The 19,922-nt window shown below is 40.2% G+C and overlaps 1 protein-coding gene across 10 annotated transcripts in view; it reads right to left on the reverse strand.

Annotated features, from left to right (window-relative positions):
* The window catches only part of UNKL (unk like zinc finger), a 62,088-nt gene that overhangs the window by 14,810 nt on the left and 27,356 nt on the right, over nt 1-19,922 (reverse strand). For 9 of the 10 annotated variants that reach the window (XM_076351122.1, XM_076351124.1, XM_076351123.1 and 6 more), the window contains 3 exons: nt 12,132-12,320; nt 9,903-9,965; nt 5,033-5,198 (listed from right to left, as the gene is read on the reverse strand). In XM_076351122.1, coding sequence (XP_076207237.1) covers nt 5,033-5,198; nt 9,903-9,965; nt 12,132-12,320 — 418 coding nt within the window. Of the gene's footprint in view, nt 1-5,032; nt 5,199-9,902; nt 9,966-11,189; nt 11,722-12,131; nt 12,321-19,922 lie in introns of those variants that run through there. The other variant, XM_076351129.1, reaches the window with a different exon arrangement.

Here is a 19,922-nt window from a genome sequence, read left to right on the forward strand (position 1 = left end):
TCCAGCAATAACCTTCTCTTAGAGGCAGGTGCCTAAGCCAGTCCTTCTATACAATACAGTAAGGAGGGGAGAGATGGCCTCCTTTTATTTGATGACTCAAGGCTTAGAGCGGCCACAAGTGCTGTGTGAAACCCAGATTAGAAGTCCCCATTGCTGTCCCTTTGCCTTTTATAAAGGTAAGGGCCTTTCATCTGCAACACTGTAGCCTGCCTATCTTGCCCTTTCACCCAGCTGCTCCAGTAGTGCCTTCCAGAGTTTCTGGGGCAGTATGTTTCCTTTCTTGTTCTCATGCTCACCATCTTGTTATGCTCACCATCTGGCACCTGCCAACCCTCACAGCTCTGTTATGGTAGGTTCTCAGGGGAAGTGACTGCCACTGGTGTGAGAATCATGCTTCCTTTCTCCTCTTCTCCTACTCCTGATTGTAGCTTTTGATTTACATTAGTGGGATCCAATATCATCTTTGGACACAGCTCAACAACCAATTAGCATGTAGCACCATCCACTAACCAAAGTGTGCTCCAATTAACACTAATAACATCATAAGCAGGAAGAGCCCATAAGGAGTCTGGGACAGTCTTGATGAAAAACTATAGTTAATGCAGTTAATATGGGAAAAGTATTATGTGGGAGAGAACCAGCCGCTGCACTGGAGAGGATGCTCGGTCTGCCCTGCCTGTCCCTTCTTTTCCCACCTGGCTGCTGGGACAGTTTTCTCCTTCCCTTTCTTCTATCTCTCCTTTCTTTGTTTCTATATTTATCTGGAAATAATTTTCACCATTATGTGCCATCAGCTATGCAACCCACTAATAAATTTTCACACGTGAATTTGTCTCAACGTCCTTTGTGCAAAAACGCCATACACCTGTGAGAGCAAACCTCTCATCATTACGCTGCAGGATATTCTGGGAGAGATCCCTCTCACTTTCACCAAGTGAAGCTGTTCCACTTTCTTTCAAAAAATTCAAAATTCTCTCAATCATGAAAAGAGAGGCTTTAAAATCCCATCATTAGCACCGTCATTATCTTTAAACAGGGAAACACTATTTTTTTCAAGCTCTTGCAATTCCCCACGTCACCCAGATGTTATTAATATTTGAAGTTATTTGCAGCGTCTGGCTCAGTATGTTGCTACGCAAGTATGACAAGCAGGAAAAAAACACAATGAGGCTGACATAAATCATACTGCCCAAATAGTAGATCAAATCTAAGCCTGCACCCTTACTAAATCACTAACCTGTCATGTTCTCTTCATGTGAGGCCTTAACTCATTCTGCCACACTCGTCCTCCCCTACCACAAAAAGGACTGACATGTCTCCTTACTGTTTATTATGCAGATTTTCGAAGCTTAATTTCTGATACCTTCCGGCTCTCTCAGATTCCACCTCACATGGTGGAAAGTCAGTGGAGTGCAGGGAGAGAACACAGACAGCATCTTAAGATCACAACATATATGGGAAGCAAATGGAGAGACACCAATTTTCCTTGAATGGCAAATCTCCCAGATAGACAAAATCCCCATGCTTGAGTATCCAATAGAAAGCAATGGAAGCAATCAAAACATTCCCAGGGGGAGGTCTACCCAGAACCTAACACAGACAACAGGGTGGAGTGTCAGGCTGGCAGACGTCCCCTAATGTTAAGGTTCCACCTCCTCCCTACTATCACTTGAGTCACTTCCCTTCACTGCTGCCCATTCCCTATTTATTCCTCTCCAAATCTGTCTCCTTTGACACTTTGCTTATCTAATTTCTCTATTCTCTTTTTTTTTTTTTTTTTTTTTTTTTTAAATTTTCAGGAGGACTTCAAACACCCTGCAGCTTTTATGTTCTCAGATTATGCTTCTTTCGTTTTTTACTAGAACAAAACCAGACAACTCAAGCAATCTCCCTTGACAGGAGTAGACTGCAACAATATACCTTCTTCCACTCCATCATTCCTTAGTTTTCAACATATTGTCCAAGCCTCAATGCTAAATACTAGTTCCATCTGATTGGTGTCCTTATTCCCAGCTCCCCTGCACCCTTCTCTTCCCCAGCTCTTAGGGACTATTACTCAGGGAGCAGACAGAGAGGGCTCGGAGCTCCCTGTGAGATCAAGATAAAGGGCCACAGAATAGGCTACAGACCGCACTGTCTGACAAAGCTTCCTCAGTCCTTGCTAATGTAACTCTCCTGTATTTCCCCTAATCCTCTACCAAACCCATTCATCCCATTTTCCCATAATCACCTAGTCCCTTCCCTTGCTGCAGCTCTTTTGCTATCCCTTTTTTCTATGATTCTTCAATCCACCACTTCCTACAAGAACACTATGTATTTATTTTCTGTTCTACAATAACGTCTTAATTTTCTGCTCTATTCAGATTACGTGCAGCACTTTATTTTCAATGCCATCCCGTATATCCACGAAGAGCAACTCTGGAAAAAGAATTTATATATATATGAAATTCTTTTAAGGAAATAAACCAAAATCTACGCAGTTACCATAAAGTACACTAACTTATACATACATGAGACGTATTTTATGATTCATATTCTGTTAACAAACATAGCATACTGAAAACTGTTTTAGAAAACTATCTAAAGGCATATTCTAACTCAGAGGAAGAGTCTCTTATGCTCAATAATATAATCACACTGGGACATGGGAAACATAGCATATCACTGTTTAAATGACTTTGCAACGCTTGTTCAGTATATCACGATTTAAAAATTATACTGAATTAGCATGACATCTAGTATACAGAAATTAGACTGTGGTTTTTATTGTTATATGAGCAACTTGTTACAGCCAACTAGCCTCCACTTATTCCAGAAGCAATGTTTATCTTGGCAAAAATGTGATTTAATTCCATAGTATATCTTAAAATATGAACCGTAAGCTGATGAAATTATATTACTTGCATAGAATAAAAACTAAAATTCTGCTCATTCTAATTCTGAAATTTAAAAATAATTTAAAATTTATTTTCTGCTTTAACACACAGATCATCAAACAAACCTTTAAGGAAAGCAAGCTATGTGCTTGTGAGACTGCAGAAAAAGATCCATCATTTAATATTCTGCATAGATTTCTTTCCTAAAAAAATTAAAAGAGCGAACGCCTAACTTACCATGCCGAAGTGCTGACTCACTGTCTGCAGTCTCCTGGTCGCTGCTACACATCAATTTAAATACAGAAAGCTTCAAGTAGACCAGCTAATCACAGCAACTCCCTGATCATGTGACTTACACCACAGAATATGAAATACAGCATCTTTCAAATCACAACATTGCCTGCCACAGCCTCCTGAATAAACCATATTTTGTGTAAAAGTGCCACAAATTTCAATGAGTTTGTGGATAACACTAAATTAAGGGGATGTTGTGGTTTAACCTCAGCCGGCAACTAAGCACCACACAGCTGCTCACTCACTCCCCCCCAGTGGGATGGGGGAGAGAATCGGAAGGGTAAAAGTGAGAAAACTCGTGGGTTGAGATAAAGACAGTTTAATAGGTAAAGCAAAAGCTGTGCACGCAAGCAAAGCAAAACAAGGAATTCATTCACTACTTCCCATCGGCAGGCAGGTGTTCAGCCATCTCCAGGAAAGCAGGGCTCCATCACGCGTAATGGTTACTTGGGAAGACAAACGCCATCACTCCGAACGTCCCCCCCACTTCCTTCTTCTTCCTCCAGCTTTATACGCTGAGCATGACGTCACATGGTATGGAATATCCCTTTGGCCAGTTGGGGTCAGCTGTCCTGGCTGTGCCCCCCTCCCAGACCCCCGTGCACCTGCAGCCCTCCCAGTCAGCAGAGCATGGGAAGCTGAAAAGTCCTTGACTAGTGTAAGCACTACCTAGCAACAACTAAAACACTGGTGTGTTATCAACTTTGTTCTAGTCCTAAATCCAAAACACAGCAGTGTACCAGCTACTAAGAAGGAAATTAACTCTATCCCTGCTGAAACCAGGACTGGGGAGCAGCTGATACACTTGATGGCAGGACTGCCATTTAGAGGGATCTCAAAAGCCTGGAGAACAGGACTGACGGAAACCTCATGAAGTGCAACGAAGGCAAATACAAGAATGCTGCACCTGGGACAGAATAATCCCTTGCAGCAGTACAGGCTGGGGACCAAATGATCAGAAAGCAGCACTGCAGAAAAAGATCTAGGAATTCTGATGAACGACAGATTCAGCATGTTCTGTGGCAATAAAAGCTAACAGCATACTGGCCTGCATTAGTAAAAGTGTAGCCAGCAGGTTGAGGGAAGTGATTATTCCTCTCTATCCGGTGCCTGTGAGACCATAGCAGGAGTAGCATGACCAATTTTGAAGTTTCCAGTGTCTAATTATTATTGAAATATTTATCTCCTTTTACCATTTTCCACATAAACAGCTTAGCTGGTTGGAAGCATGAGAAAGGCTCCGGGCTAATGACAGAAATTTTGGAAGTGAGTAATTCCCAGAATCTGTCTTGTGCACCCTGAAAACAAGGGCTCCTCCTCTTTGTGTCCTTTCAAATCTGGTCCACGTAGTGTGAACAAAAGATTTTGTCCTTGAAGATATAAATAACCAGACTGGAGAATATGCAGTCAGCCAAAGAAAAAACTCCCATTTTCATATGAACATTGTAAGACCTGTAATTGCACCTGCTATGGTAACGTTAAAAAAAAAAAGTCAACTCTCATCAGCCCACCAACAAAAGTTGAGGATACAGTACTTCTACTTCTAGAAATACAGTGAGTGGCATTACGAAGGTTTTACACATTTTTTTTTAATCACTGGCCAATATCAATGCCAAAATTCCAGTTTAAATATCCCATTCACTCATTCCTACGCTCACATTGGAGACCTTGTGAAAAATAATGATTTTGGGTGAAAAAAATTAAATTAAATTTCAGATATTGCTTTTAATTACATATAATAAAGCAGGTGTGTACAACATTACTGTCATTACCAATAAGCTCTATGAACCTATGCTGAAACAAGAAGAACTTGAATAATGCAACAAAACATGTACAATTGGAGATTAAATGTTAAGACTTACCTATTACCGATTCAACTGTGTTACTGCCAGAATAGAATGGGAGAGCTTTGGCACTGATAGCAGAGACAGTTGTAGGAGATGAACTATCTGATCCAACACTGGAGGCCAGACTGGAAGTTATACTTGAAGCAAGTGGGTTAACTGCTGAAAAAACACTGAGATGGTTCTGTTAAAAAAAACCCAAACAACATGTGTATACACACACAAACACACTTACACAGATGTATGTACGAACATATAAAATAAACAGAATGTATTTTTTAAAGTAGTTATTTTAATTCAAACAGAAAGAAATCCAGAAGAACCCTCTGAATGAATAGATTAGGATAATTTTCCATATCATTTACCAGCAAGTGCATTTCTCCAATGTAGCTGGACACCACTACCATACGAGGGAATTCTGCTTTCAGAAAAAAGGTGTTTAAATACTTGCAAATAAGCTCTACAAACATAATTAGTTAGCTGAAGTCTAATGCCTCTTTTCAAAAGGAAAATATGTATTGAGGAATTGTACCATTTCATTATGCATTCGTACGCAAATTATATTCTATATTATTTTTTTGATCTGCAAATTTTCTCATTTAATCTAAATGCAATTGGTGCATAAACTAACCTTTGGTTTAGATAGCTGAGAAACATGACTGCACTGCACACGTATCACATTATATAATGACCTGTACCTGTGCCACTTCTTTCTAGCTGAACTTTTTTTTCATACAAATCACACATCTAAATTATAAAATGTAAGAAATGCAAACAAAAGTAACCATGTAACACTCTAAACTGAAAAATAACTTCACAAAGTCTACGGGGACTTGGTGCAGAGTTTCCAGTATATTAATTCTTTTTATTGTTTATTTATTCCCTCCAATCTTTTAGTTAATGAAAACAACATTTAAGTGTGACTGAATCAATCCACACATCCTCCCATTGCCTTCTGTGTGACGAGCAGTGATTGTGCAGTATCTACTCTACTGATTTCTACCAATACCACAGAAAATTTCTATTTCAAAGCTAGATATAATGCAAGATTAGAGGCTGATAATGACCATGAGAATGAATAATTTTTTCTTTCAAAATGGGCACAAACTAAAATACAGAGTTTCACTTAGACACAAAAAATTTTTTACTGCGATGGTGGCCAAACACTGGAACATGTTGCCCAAAGAGGCTGTGGAGTCTTCATTTTTGGAGATACTCAAAACACTACTAGACAAGGCACTGGGCAACCTGCTCTAGCTGACCCCACTTTGACAAGGGGACAGATGGACTACAGACCTCCAGAGAATCACCTAATGGTTTGGCTTGGAAAGGACCTTTAAAGATCATCTAGTCCAACCCCTCTGCCATGGACGGGGACATCTTTCACTAGTTGAAATGCTTGAAATGATGCTCAAAGCCCCACCCAACCCAACCATGAACACTTCCAGGGACGGGGCACCCACAATTTCTCTGGGCAACCTGTTCCAGTGTCACACCACCCTCATAGTAAAGAATTTCACCATTATATCCAATCTAAATCTACCCTCTTTCAGTTTAAAAACACTGCCCCTTGTCCTGTCAGTACGGGCCCTCGTAAAAAGTCTTTCTCCGTCTTTCTTATAAGCCCCTTTTAAGTATGGGAAGACCACAGTAACATCTCCCCAGAGCCTTCTCTTCTCCAGGCCAAAAAATCCCAACTCTCTCAGCCTTTCTTCATAGCAGAGGTGTTCCAGCCCTCTCTCACTGATCATTTTTATGTCCCTCCTCTGGGCCCACTCTAACAGGTCCATGTCTGTCTTGTACTGGGAATCCCAGAGCTGGACACAGTGCTCCAGGTGGGGTCTCATGAGAGTGGAGTAGAGGAGGAGAATCACCTCCCTCGACCTGCTGGCCATGCTTCTTTTGATGCAGCCCCGGATAATTAGCTTTCTGGGCTGCAAGTGCACGCTGCTGGCTCATATCCAGTTTTTCACCCACCTGTATACCCAAGTCCTCCTCTGCAGTGCTGCTCTCAATCCATTCAGCATCCAGTCTGTACTGATACTGGGGACTGTCCTGACCCTGGCGCTCTGACCTTGTGCTCAGACTTGTTGAACTTCAACAGAGGTCCCTTCCAAGCTTAACTTATTCTATGATTCTATAATATGCTTTTCCAAACTTTGTTCCAATATTGTAATTTACAGTGAGTGAATTCACAACACATTCTCTAACATCCCAATGCAACATGTTAAATGGAACATTTCTTTGCTGCTTTCTGTTTTCATAAATGTTTGAGCTGAAAAAAAAAGTAATCTCTGAACTGGCAATACATATTAAACCATAAAGAACAGCTGTATAATTAAAAAAGTAGAATGAAGAAATGACAAGGCATAGGATTCTTAGGTTATAAGCCTGATCATGATCCCTGTCATTGGAGAAACATGATATAAAAGTCAACACAAGTAGGAGAGACAATGCAGGCTTTTTGTATTACTGAAAAATTATCAGACTCAAAATATATCCCCTTTTGGCCTGCCCCACCTTAAGCTGAGGCCTCTTGGTGAGAGGGAGTGAAGAAATTTCACACACCCACACAAAGCTGATGGATTTCTTCAGTTAGTTCTCTTTCTCCCCAGCATAAACACCTACATCTACTAGACTATTTAGTCCTTTTTCCTCCCTAATATATTTACAAACAGCAAGCTTCTTGTCCCACCCTATACCTACAGGTGCAGCTCAAAGATTCCTTTCCTTCTTCTGTTTTGACAGACCAAGACTGACCCTATCTGTGACTTCAAAACTCAGTTCTGGGGGATATCTAAACAGAACAGAGAGACAAAATAAACAGAAACGAGACAGGATAGAAAGTTTATTAAAAAAAGATGTCAACAGCTTTATAATTACATAGCAGAATTTCATACATTCTGCACTATTTAAATGGAGATTAAATAACTTTTTTTTTAAAAAGAAGAGAATTAAAACAACTCGCTAATTATTGTTAGGATCACCGGGTAATAGGAAAATTCAGGTTGGAAGGAACTTCAGGAGGTCATCTAGTCCAACCTCCTGATCAGAGCTAGGTCAGCTATGAAGCCAGACCAGGTTACTCAGTCTTTTAGCCAGTCTGGTCTTGAAAACCTCCAAGGATGGAGACTGCACAACCACACTTAGCAACCACTGCTTGACTCTCCCCATGATGAAAAAAATTTTTCCTTATACCCAGTCTTAGCTTCTTGTTTCAACTTATGCCTGTTATCTCTTCACCACCCACTGTGCACCACTGCGAACAGGCTGGCTCCTTCTTCTTGACGACCTCCTCCTAGGTATTGGGAGGCTGCTACTAGGTCCTCCTGAAGCCTTCTGGCAAGTGCTCCAGTCCCCTGACCATCTTGGCAGCCATGTGCTAAGCTTGCACTAGTTTACTGATGTAATCCCAGTACTGTGAGCCCAAAACCAGATGCAGTATTCTAGATGTGGTCTAACAAGTGCTAAGCAGAAGGGTAACCCCTTCCGTTGATCTATTTCATGCTCCTGTTAATACAGCCTGGGGTAACATTGGGCCTTCTTTGCTGTCAGAGCACACTGTTGGCTCACATTCAGCTTGCTGTCTACAAAGACCCTCAGGTCCTTTTCCGCAGAGCTGCTTCCCAGACAGTTAGTTCTTGTTCTCAGCCTATATTGTTGCAAGAGGTTCTTGCCTCTCAGGTGCAGGACTTCGCACTTGCCCTTAATGAATTTCATAAAGATCTAGATCCTCTAGTCTGTCTACGTCTCTCTGAATGGCAGCCCAGCCCTATTGACTGGTCCTGCCAATTTCATGTCATCTGCAAACTTGATTCCCCCACCAGGTCATTGATAAAGATGTTGAACTGGGTATGTCCTATTTACTCTGTTACAAACATTAATAGTGGTAGAAAGTCATGTAAAAACTACTTTTTAGGGCAAATCAGAAAAAATTAAAAGAATTTCCAAGGCTGCCACTCTCACTAATTTATAGACGTGTAGGGAAAAAAACCCCATGTATAATTTTAAACTGGTTCATATGCTATCACTCTTCTATACAGAACTCATGGGATCCACCTCTATCTTGTGTTTTCTCTCCTTATTTACTCTGTACCCCTCCTCCTGCTTTTTAAATATAAGATACATTTTAATCCTCCACTTTAGATTATACACTCCTGTGTGGCTGCATGAATGGCAAATGGTAAAACTTCGGTTCTCATTTATCTTGATCATTGTCATTAACAAAGCATCAGGGTTCTTGCTCTAGCAGTGCAAAGCTGGCAGTTTTAAGCTCCTTTGCATATATAGAATGACCTCTAACACCTGATGGATTTAGCTTCATGATGGGTCAAATCTATGCCCTCTTCCCTGTCACTTTAACTATTTTTCTAGTTTTGAGCATCTGAAGCTTGAACAACTGTATCATCATCTTCCTTCTGGCCTTCCTTAAATTTTATCAATCCATCCCAAATCAAGTTAATCCAAAATTTCACTGTGAAAACTCTGCCATGGACTTGCTATTGTCAAAAGCATCCTCAAATTGCCTCATATTCTTCTCATCCCTGGTACTCCCTGCAGCACACATCTATTGTACATTTTCACAGAACCTAGAGCCAGCTGCCCAGGACCATGTCTAGACAGCTTTTGCGTAACTCCAAGGAGGGAGACTCCACAACCTCTCTGGGCAACCTATTCTAATGCTCAGTCTCACACGCACAGTAAAAAAGTACTTCCATATGTTTAGATGGAACCTCCTGTGTTTCAGTTTGTGCCTGTTGCCTCTTGTCCTGTCACTGGGCACAAATTTTCCTTACGCTATGTTGTAAAGCGCCACATAACTTTGAAACTGCATTAATAAATTATCAAAAAGGGCAAAATATTTACAGTGTTTAGCTTTTGGCAATACCTGCTTGTTGTCTTGTTCATTTATTTTCTGCTGATTCTCAGCTGGGAAGCTTCGATGCTTTGCCTGAGAGAAGAAAAATCGCTGTAATATATGAACTTAATGAGTCATTCCTGTAAAAAATATATTATTAGTTTATGAAGGGTCAGTGGCATCTCTGTAATGATATCTTCAACAGGCTGACTTCATTTCCCTCACTGCAGTCCCATGTGGAGAATTACATTTTAATGATCATAGAGTAAATCTACATGAAAAGGAACAGCAGTTGCAATTGTTCCTCTTACATGCATAATTGAGCACATGCAAGTTATTTCTGGTCCAAAAATTGAGTAGCCATGTTAGCATTATGCTGTGACAGAAGTAACATGTCCCAAATGCTCACCAGCTGGGGAATACTGAGAAAGAGAAAAGAGGCTGGTGGGATAGAAGCCTGAGGTAGTCAAAAGTTTGAGTGGAATTGCCTAGATTTTCCCTTAAAGTGATCATGCTACAAATAACAACACAAAAAAAATTCAAATATAAGGGCAGATTTTCTTTGAACACCATTTTATAATAAGGTAACTTTTGAAACAAGTGAGACATACTTAAATAAAAAGGAATTCTAAGCAATTTCTCTTTGCCCACTGTGTTCTTGCACAGCAGGATCAAAGGATCTCTGTTCTTTTCAGGCCAGTAATTTTCAGTGACTTCCTGAATTGCAGTAAACTCTGCAAGGTGCTCTCTGTCTCCTTAGGAAAAATGGTTCTTTCTGCTGCCTCTGAGCAGTCTTGTTGTGTCTGTTCCTTGTTTCCTTTGGGAGATTCCTAATCCGTCTTGCACTGAAAGCTCCCTAGGAGTAACAACTCTCCTCCTCTTTATATGCCTCCCACCACTCTAGATACTTTATCAATTGCAAAGTCCATCACTGCTTTCTCTCTAGACAGGTTCAATGTGGCCACTAAAAGGCAAGCACATGATGTTTTTGCTGCTGAGAGTACATTACTCACTAATTGTGATCAAAACAGCAAAATACATCTTCACCAATGGTTACATAATTTCTCAATTATTGCTGCCTCATGTCCAGAAAGCAGCCATTTGATACTGTAACTGCCTTGCTTCCATGACATTTGATCAATGATCACTTGATCCCTATATTGGGAGATGGAAATCTTTCCTGTCACAATGACCAGCTCTCTAACCTATAGTCTGTCTGAACATCTACATGTAAGAAAGCAATCCTGCCTGGAGAACTTTACTCTAGAGTAACGATCTCACCATCACCTACAACAAGTTACCATTTACAAAACTCACTTTCCTTCTTTTCATTCTTCTTCCGTCTTTTACTTCTGCGCTTCTCTGTGCATCTCAGGTTAGAGAAATCAATTCTGAAAAGTCACAGGTTTGCAAGAAGGCTGATCAGCTTGGCTGCAGCTTATTTAAATGTGCCATTGGAGCATCTTTTTTTAAGCAGTTCCTTTCTGATAATTTAAAGTGTAACCAGTATTATAATAGAGCGAGAAAAAATTAGCTTTCAGTGTTTTTCTCGCAGGCCAACAGAGCTGTTTCATACCCCTGAAAAATACCAGTCTTCCCTTCTCCCAACTGTCTCTAGCATTGCCTGTTTTCTCCCCACCCCCTGACTAAAGGATTGTAACTCCTCACCAACTTCAATTTCAACCACTCTCCTCTCATTGCTAATGCTACAGATATCTCTCTCTTTCTCAAGAGGCCTGTTACATTTTATCATCTATGCCTGTCTCAACAATGAACTTGTCCAAGGAGAGGCAGCTGCAGGTGGGAGAAGAAACAGACTGAAATTAATCAAAGATTGGAACTCATAAATAGTATCAACAGCCAGAAACTAATGCATCTTTTCACCATCAATTTTCAACAATAATTAAAACTGAATCCTACCAAGTCTAGCTATCTTTTTTTTTTCCCATTGTTATCTTGCTCTGTTCTTGGCAACATGGGCTTAAAATGACAATCACAACATTTCTGCAAAGTTAGAATTAACTGCATGTCAGCTGAGCTGCAGTGACTGTTTGCATGAGTGTTCTTGGCCTGTGACAACTGTAAACTAATTTGATGCAGTTTAGGTCCCTAAAGAAGAGGGTTCCAAACTCTGTGTTCTAAATTATCAAAAATCAGTGCTGATACGCGAGCTGATACATGAGGCAGACAACATTTTCTGCTGAATCTAATTTAACTTAAGATTGCATTTGTACTTCTAGACCCATATTATTCACATACCTGATCTTCTCGTTCAAAGCCTGGTGCTTTTGGATAGCTAGATGTTGGTGAAGAAACACCTGATGTGCTAGACTCAGAACACAGAACGCCATTTGCTAATGATCTCTGTCTACAAAGAGGTCCAAGGGGTGATAAAGAACTACTGCTACCAGAACTTGATGTTACAGTTGGACTTGAAGAACAGGAAATCTGTAGAAGACAGAAAACAGTGTCTAATATACTCTATGATATTTTTTTATGTTTACAGCTATAGTCTCCTTCTGTAACACAATCAGTTGAAATTATAAATTAATTTCAGTCTTACGTAAATACAACACTAACTTTGGTTTATTTTAATATATTTTTGGTATTAGCTTAAAAAAGTAGCAGATGACAAAAGTAGCATGGAGCTATTGTAAATATACAGACTTCAAAAGGAGATGCATTTGTACACACGAATATAACCTTGTTTGGTCCCCACGCACAAAATGAATCACAGGCGGAGATTACTCTACTTAATGGATATTAATTTACAATAAAGGAATACTTGCTTTCTGACAACCCTGATTTCCATTCATTCATATACTTCTTAATTTACAGTTTAATGCAAGCATTATACAACATTTCACTCTCTTAAAAGAACTCATCCAGATCAAGCCAAGCAGTTCAAAAAGAAAAAGACATGTAGAATCTTGGCAAAAAGGATCTCAATACTTGTTTGTAAATCTCAAAAGGCTGTTTTCTGAGATTCTTAAATATTAAAATGTTTCTTGATTAATAAATTAACATTTTAACATTTAAAAACATTACTGAATTTATAATTTTTAGTTCTGCTGTACATTTTCCAGAGAGTTTTAAACTTCTAAAGTAAAAGGCTTAAGCTGAAGGTACAATCTGTAAATAGGTCTGGACAATTTTTTTGCTAAAGGTACAATTCTGATCAACCTGAAATTTATGAACTCAGGTGCCAGCATCCTACAATAATATGTTTGAGTGGAATTGTGGGCATTGCTTGTTTCTACATTTTTTAAGTAAACTGTTCAATTTTCTTAAACTAGATTTATAACGAGATTCACAAAAGCAGTATGGAAATAGTTGCATCCTACATTTATGCCTAAAAGCCCAGTGGTGAGAACACTCTAGTGATGATACACGTTTCAATCCCGTCTGTGCTTGTTTTGGAACAGAATCTGCCAGCTCTCAAGGAACTGAACTAGTCAATACAATAATGAAGTCAAATTCTGCCAAAGTTGTTTTGGTTTGTTTAAATACAAAATACACACTGAATCAGACACACTAAACAAGAATAACTATATAGTTTACTGTTAATCTCTCAATTTAGGGTTAACCCTAACCCTTAATTTTACTCTATGCTCCAAAGAATGTGAAAGTATTTTAAGCAAATCAGGATTTTAACAGGAGACACCTCTCTCCCCAGAATAGTATAACCTCATAATGTCCCTCCTGAGCAGCAGGAACTTGAGATTCAAATTCCTGTAAATCAGGTAGAGGACAGACATGAACCTAGATGAGGTCTTAACCCTGGACAGAAAAAAATACACCTCCAACAAATGTAAGCCCTATATTTGATGAAGATTATTACCTAGGCATTCACTCACTCCTATCCCTACAGAAAATCTCCTGTCGCGAACCTTGTATGTGTGGAGTTCTGTGATTAGATCACTTCTGAAATCCAAAGACAGCTTCTCTACGCAACAGCCTGAAATGCACATATACCCTGAGAGCTGACAGAAGAGGAAGAGTGGGCACCACAGCAAAAATAATTAAATTGATAGCCAAGGTTTACTCAGACAAAATTCCTTCTGAAGTCAAAGGCTGAAGAATTCATGTTTTGACCACAAGCTTGTTACAACATGCAACATTTCTCTTTCTGTTACCATTTACTCTAAATCCAAAACTGAGGATTGCCCCTGTGCATGGCAATGCTAAGTTTGCAAATTTTTTCAGCTCTAAAATACTGAAATCCTTTCTTTATGCTAGAGAGAAAAAGAAAATAAAAGGACACTGCCAGGAAAAAAAACATTGCTCTTAAGTGAAATTAAAAAAAAATATTTTGGGGGGGTCAATAAAAATATGCTAAGGTATTCAGTTCCATATCAAAAGATTTTGAAAACTTTTTATGAATAACATAGTTGCATCTTTTAAGTACACTTCAAAATATACTTCTGGTAGCACAAGTCTGCTTAATGCAGCAGACAAATATGTAAGATAAAATGACTAGACAGGGAAGGCAGACTAACACCCAAAGTAAGATACTAATTTAGATAAGCTACTGACTCAGTTTGAGTTCCCTAAGCTGCACAGAACGTTTCTCAGATGCATATTTCATGTCCACTCTTTGAGCTAGGCAGGCAACATAGATTATTTTACCGACACAGGAAGATGTACATCATGGTTGCTCCCCTACAATGTGACCTAACGAAGACCAGGGGAAGAGGGAGGAAGGAAGGTAGCCATTACGGATTACTTGTCCTGGAGGGCTACCTGCAGACAACAGAGCCATAAGTGGGGCACGGTGCCCTTGTTCACCCAGAAGTACTGGGCTTGAGGTACAGAGTTACTGGTCAAGATCAGATGATATCAGGTATGTAGACCATTAGATAAGACCATAAGGTGCCACTCATGTGATACTTCTGGTTACAGTAGGTATCAATGGTGGCATTAACATATATATATATAGCTGTAAGCATTAAGGGTTTACAATACAATTTTGTGTAGTTTTGCTCTGAAAAACTAAACTAAACTGAAAAAATTGCTCAACCCCCTAAGATGCAGGCAGCATTATCTGATTACATTCATGTTTAGGCTTTTGGTCTTAATCTCTGAAGAGTCCACCAGGATGACAATAGACAGAGATAGCCTCGACTCTGTCTTTTGTATTTTTCAGAAAAGAAAAGTTAGTTAAGTTTTAATAACTGGATTACACAGTACCACAAATTTTGTGACTCAACTTGCAAAGAAAATACAAAGAACTCATGCAAATAAAGCAGGAAAAGAAAATGGGTCACGCAACATCCACGGTAGGTTAAATACACAAGCAAGAAAAAAAAAATTCAAACCTAGACTGAATTTACAAGGCAACTACATAGAAAAATCACTCTTTTTGGTCTGAAGTTATGATTTAGAATTTATTCCTCTCTATCTCCTGTCTGCCCCTATACTGTATGTTTATTCCCCTAATAAGAACATAAGAAATGCCCTGTTGGGTTAGACCCAGACTAATATCCTGTTACCAAAAAAGGCAAGAGGAGATGATATTTAGGGAGAATACCTGATCCTGGTCGTTATCAAATATAATTCTTGAGGCAGAGAAAGTAAATGGAGGATTTTTCAGACCACCTCCCTTCCCTCTGTGAGAGACTCCTTCAGGTCTGGTGAAGATGCTCTGGCCCAAAATGTCAACATTGATCAGGACCCTCTTCCTTTTTGCCCAGGCTTGTAAGAAGCATCTCCTCTACGACTCAAGGCTAGGTGGACTCCACAGAGAAACCATGACAGGTTACACTGCTGCTCACATGACAAGAAGTAATTTATTCTCAAATATTCATTCATCCCTTATGGCTTGCTACAGTATTCCTGCAAGACCACTGCTCTTGTATCTCTCATCTCTCATGCTCTTTGCACAGAGTAAGATACAAAGAACATCTAAGAAATGTCAAGAAACCTATCACTAGAAACAGCCATACAACTTAGTGCAGTATTGACGCCAAGATGGTGAGCGAACATGTATTTTGCATCAAGAAGGACTTGTGATTCACAGTTAACATGAAGTCAAATGTCAGTATTAACATAAAATGAGTGTGATATTAGTATTAGAGACAAAAAGAGTGCAAGACAGGGAAAGGGAAACCATCAATGCTTACTTTTTGTTCCTCGATGGTGCAGAATTTACATTTTGGTATCAGTGTTGGCATGAACGGCAATGTCCTCAGCACTACTGACGCTAGGAAAATCTGTTGCCAATTGCTAGTCTTAATTTTTTTTTTTTAGGCTGCTTCTTCTTTATTAAGACAGAAGCACAAACAACAGAAGCTAGAATTCATACAATTGCCTCAACTCCAGAGGAAGCCTTCAACATGATCTTTGGAAACTGCTCTACTAACTTAAGATTTGTGGCATTTGATTTTCTGAGTGTGGGATAAAGAGGCCCAACAGATTTAAGTATTCTTCAGGAATGCATCCCTCCTAAAAATGGAAATCTGCTGTGCTGTGTAGTCAAAGACATAAGCACAGGAAGGACACAGTTCAACCCCTAAGGATTTAGAGTCTACTTTAATTAAAGACCAGTACTTGGTGACATTCCGTACTTTACAGAGGCTCAGCTGTAAATTTTCACAAATTCACTTTTAAGCTTAACTAAATGCTGCAGTTGGATACATTTCAGATTACCTCTCACTTTCACAGATGTTACAAAAGAACAACTTTTTCAATTTTGCATCTTTGCTCAAGGCAATAGGAGGACACCTGAACATTTCTGACACACCACAAGTCAAAAGATGCCAAGCTTGCCTTACGAAGGGTCACATCCTCATAATGTAGTAACTGCACAGACCTTGGCCTCTTAGATTCTTAGGAAGAACTAATTTGTCACTATTCTTCACTGCAACTAAATTGCATAGAAAAAGAGCATGTAGAACAAGTGATACATTCTTTCTCTTGGTTCTTGCCTACTCTAGGCCTTTGCTTACAGCTGAACTACAAAGAAAATGAGGAAACGTATACCTATAAAACTAGTTATATTTCCTATGAAAATAGCAGCTTGAGTTTCTTGATTTGCATTCTATTTTGTGGCTTTAAATGTACTGTTATATTGCCTACATTTGTGGGGGGTGAAGGGGAAGATGACAGGAAGAGAAAACATGTAGGTATTTTTAATTAAGCTGTAAAACTTATTTTGCTCTCAAGTAACTTATTTCCTTCCTACGTCCCTCACTGCCTCAGAACATTAATTCCACAGTAAAGGAAGCATGATTCATCACCATTGTTCAGACTTCGATTATGCACACATAATCAGTCAGTTGCATTATCACAGCTTAATAAACTATTATTTCCCAAATGAGTGCGGTAACTGATCATGCGCACATGGCCAAGCCATCTTAGTTATGAAGTAAAACAGACAACTTAAGGCTTAATGAAGGCAGCAGAATTTTAGCACTGAGTCTGCAATCAGGATGAGCTATGAAGGCACACAATCTTTACCGCAACTGAGCTGACAAGCACTGACTCCTTAACTGTGCTAACTCGAATGTGTGATCAAGTACTTACACATCTTTGATAAACTTTATAAAACAAAGATGGTGCTGGTTATCCTATCTTCATCCATTGTGATCAACATATATCCTATGCAAATATTAAATCTTTTAAATACATCCTGGACTCTGGGCATAATGACATCATGGCCAACATTTCTAACCTTTTACTCTTCAAAAGGAAACTATGATTTATTGCTCTGAGCCTAGAAGGGCTAACATAAATATTCTATAATTGATAAATGCAATTAATCTTTGATGTATCTCATATTTAATCTCCAGAATAAACAGCAAGTTTTCCTATTAATTTTGCAGTGCCACAAACTTGAACAGTATGTCATAGAATCATAGAATGGTTTGGGTTGGAAGGGACCTTAAAGATCATCTAGTTCCAACCCCTCTGCCATGGGCAGGGACACCTTCCACTAGACCAGGTTGCTCAAAGCCCCTTCCAACCTGGCCTTGGACACTTCCAGGGATGGGGCACCCACAGCTCCTCTGGGCAACCCGTCCCAGTGCCTCACCACCCTCATAGCGAAGAATTTCTTCCTTATATCTAATATAAATCTACCCTCTTTCAGTTTAAAGCCATTACCCCTTGTCCTATCACTACATGCCCCTGTAAAAAATCCCTCTCCGGTTTTCTTGTAGGCCTCCTTCAGGTACTGGAAGGCCGCTAAAAGGTCTCCCCGGAGCCTTCTCTTCTCCAGGCCGAACAACCCCAACTCTCTCAGCCTGTCTTCATAGGAGAGGGGCTCCAGCCCTCTGACCATCTTCACGGCCCTCTTCTGGACTCGCTCCAACAGGTCCATGTCCTTCTTATGCTGGGGGCTCTAGAGCTGAATGCAAGACTCCAGGTGGGGTCTCACAAGAGTGGAGTAAAGGGGGAGAATCACCTCCCTCGACCTGCTGGCCACGCTTCTTTTGATGCAGCCCGGGATACAGTTGGCTTTCTGGGCTGCAAGTGCACATCGCCAGGTCACGTTGAGCTTCTCATCAACCAACACCCCAAAGTCCTTCTCCTCAGGGCTGCTCTCAATCCATTCTCCGCCCAGCCTGTATTTGTGCTTGGGATTGCCCCAACCCATGTGCAGGACCTTGCACTTGGCCTTGTTGAAGGTTCATGAGGCTCACGACCTTCATGAGGTTCGCACGGGCCCAGCTCTCAAGCCTGTCAAGGTCCCTCTGGATGGCATCCCTTCCCTCCTGTGTGTTGACCGCACCACACAGCTTGGTGTTATCGGCAAACTTGCTGAGGGTGCACTCAATCCCACTGTCCATGTCGCCAACAAAGATGTTAAACAGCACCGGTCCCAATACTGACCCTGAGGAATGCCACTCGTCACTGGTCTCCACTTGGACATTGAGCCGTTGACCTCAACTTCTTGAGTGCGACCATCCAGCCAATTCCTTATCCACCGAGTGGTCCATCTGTCAAATCCATGTCTCTCCAATTTAGAGACAAGGATGTCGTGCGGGACAGTGTCAAATGCTTTGCACAAGTCCAGGTAGATGATATCAGTTGCTCCTCCCTTATCCACCAATGCTGTAACCCTGTCGTAGAAGGCCACCAAATTTGTCAAGCACAATTTGCCCTTAGCGAAGCCATGTTGGCTGTCACCAATCACCTCCTTATTTTCCACGTGCCTTAGCATAGTTTCCAGGAGGATCTGCTCCACGATCTTGTCGGGCACAGAGGTGAGACTGACTGGCCTGTAGTTTTTTCCTTTTTTCCCTATTTACAGACAAATTTCATCATACAGCTAGGCCTTTGCTCTGTATCATCACCTAACTTACGTACACTGCAGTTAGGTACCAGTAACAAAGAGACGTGATGTACAGAGAAGATCAGCAGTATAATCCTAAAGCGTGAGCTGAGCATGTTTTAAGGAGAGGTGATAAGATTCTTGACATTTTTTGGTTGAAAAGCTGCTCAAAAGAATATGCATTTTATATTGATATAATAACACTGGAAAGCTAATCAACCAGCTAGAGAAAGCATATAAAGCAGCAACTATGACTATGGTTGCACACACTGAGACAGCCTAGTTAATCCAACTCTCATGGCACTATAAGAAAAACAGACGTAGGAGAAGACCATTTGGGTATGTTAAATTGCAGTAAATTTGCAGGACATAAATGAGAACAGTTCAAATGAAGGGATGAAATTCAGGTGAGGCAGAAGCTTATGGCTGAGAATGATGCAAATGTATGGAATGCAGAGGACTGCATGCCGGAGAGATTATTTTGGCAAAGGTGACTGAGGAAAGGGGTAGATAGCAAAAGTGACTGAGGAAAAGGGGTACATAGCATAGTGGATGATGAAACATTACATAGCTGAAGATTCATGGAAGGACATGCAAGGAGTAATGGAAAACATAAGTAAACATGAAGAAGTGGTAACCAACTTCATTAACCAAGCAGGGCATCAAAGTTTAAACGGTGCAAGCAATGTATCTGAAACATGGATCAAGCTATTTCAAGACTTATATGCACAGAAATATTCAAGAAACCTAGTCTACTATCATTTCCCATAACCGAG

This window comes from Aptenodytes patagonicus, chromosome 13, assembly GCF_965638725.1.
Source record: "Aptenodytes patagonicus chromosome 13, bAptPat1.pri.cur, whole genome shotgun sequence".
NCBI lineage: Eukaryota > Metazoa > Chordata > Aves > Sphenisciformes > Spheniscidae > Aptenodytes > Aptenodytes patagonicus.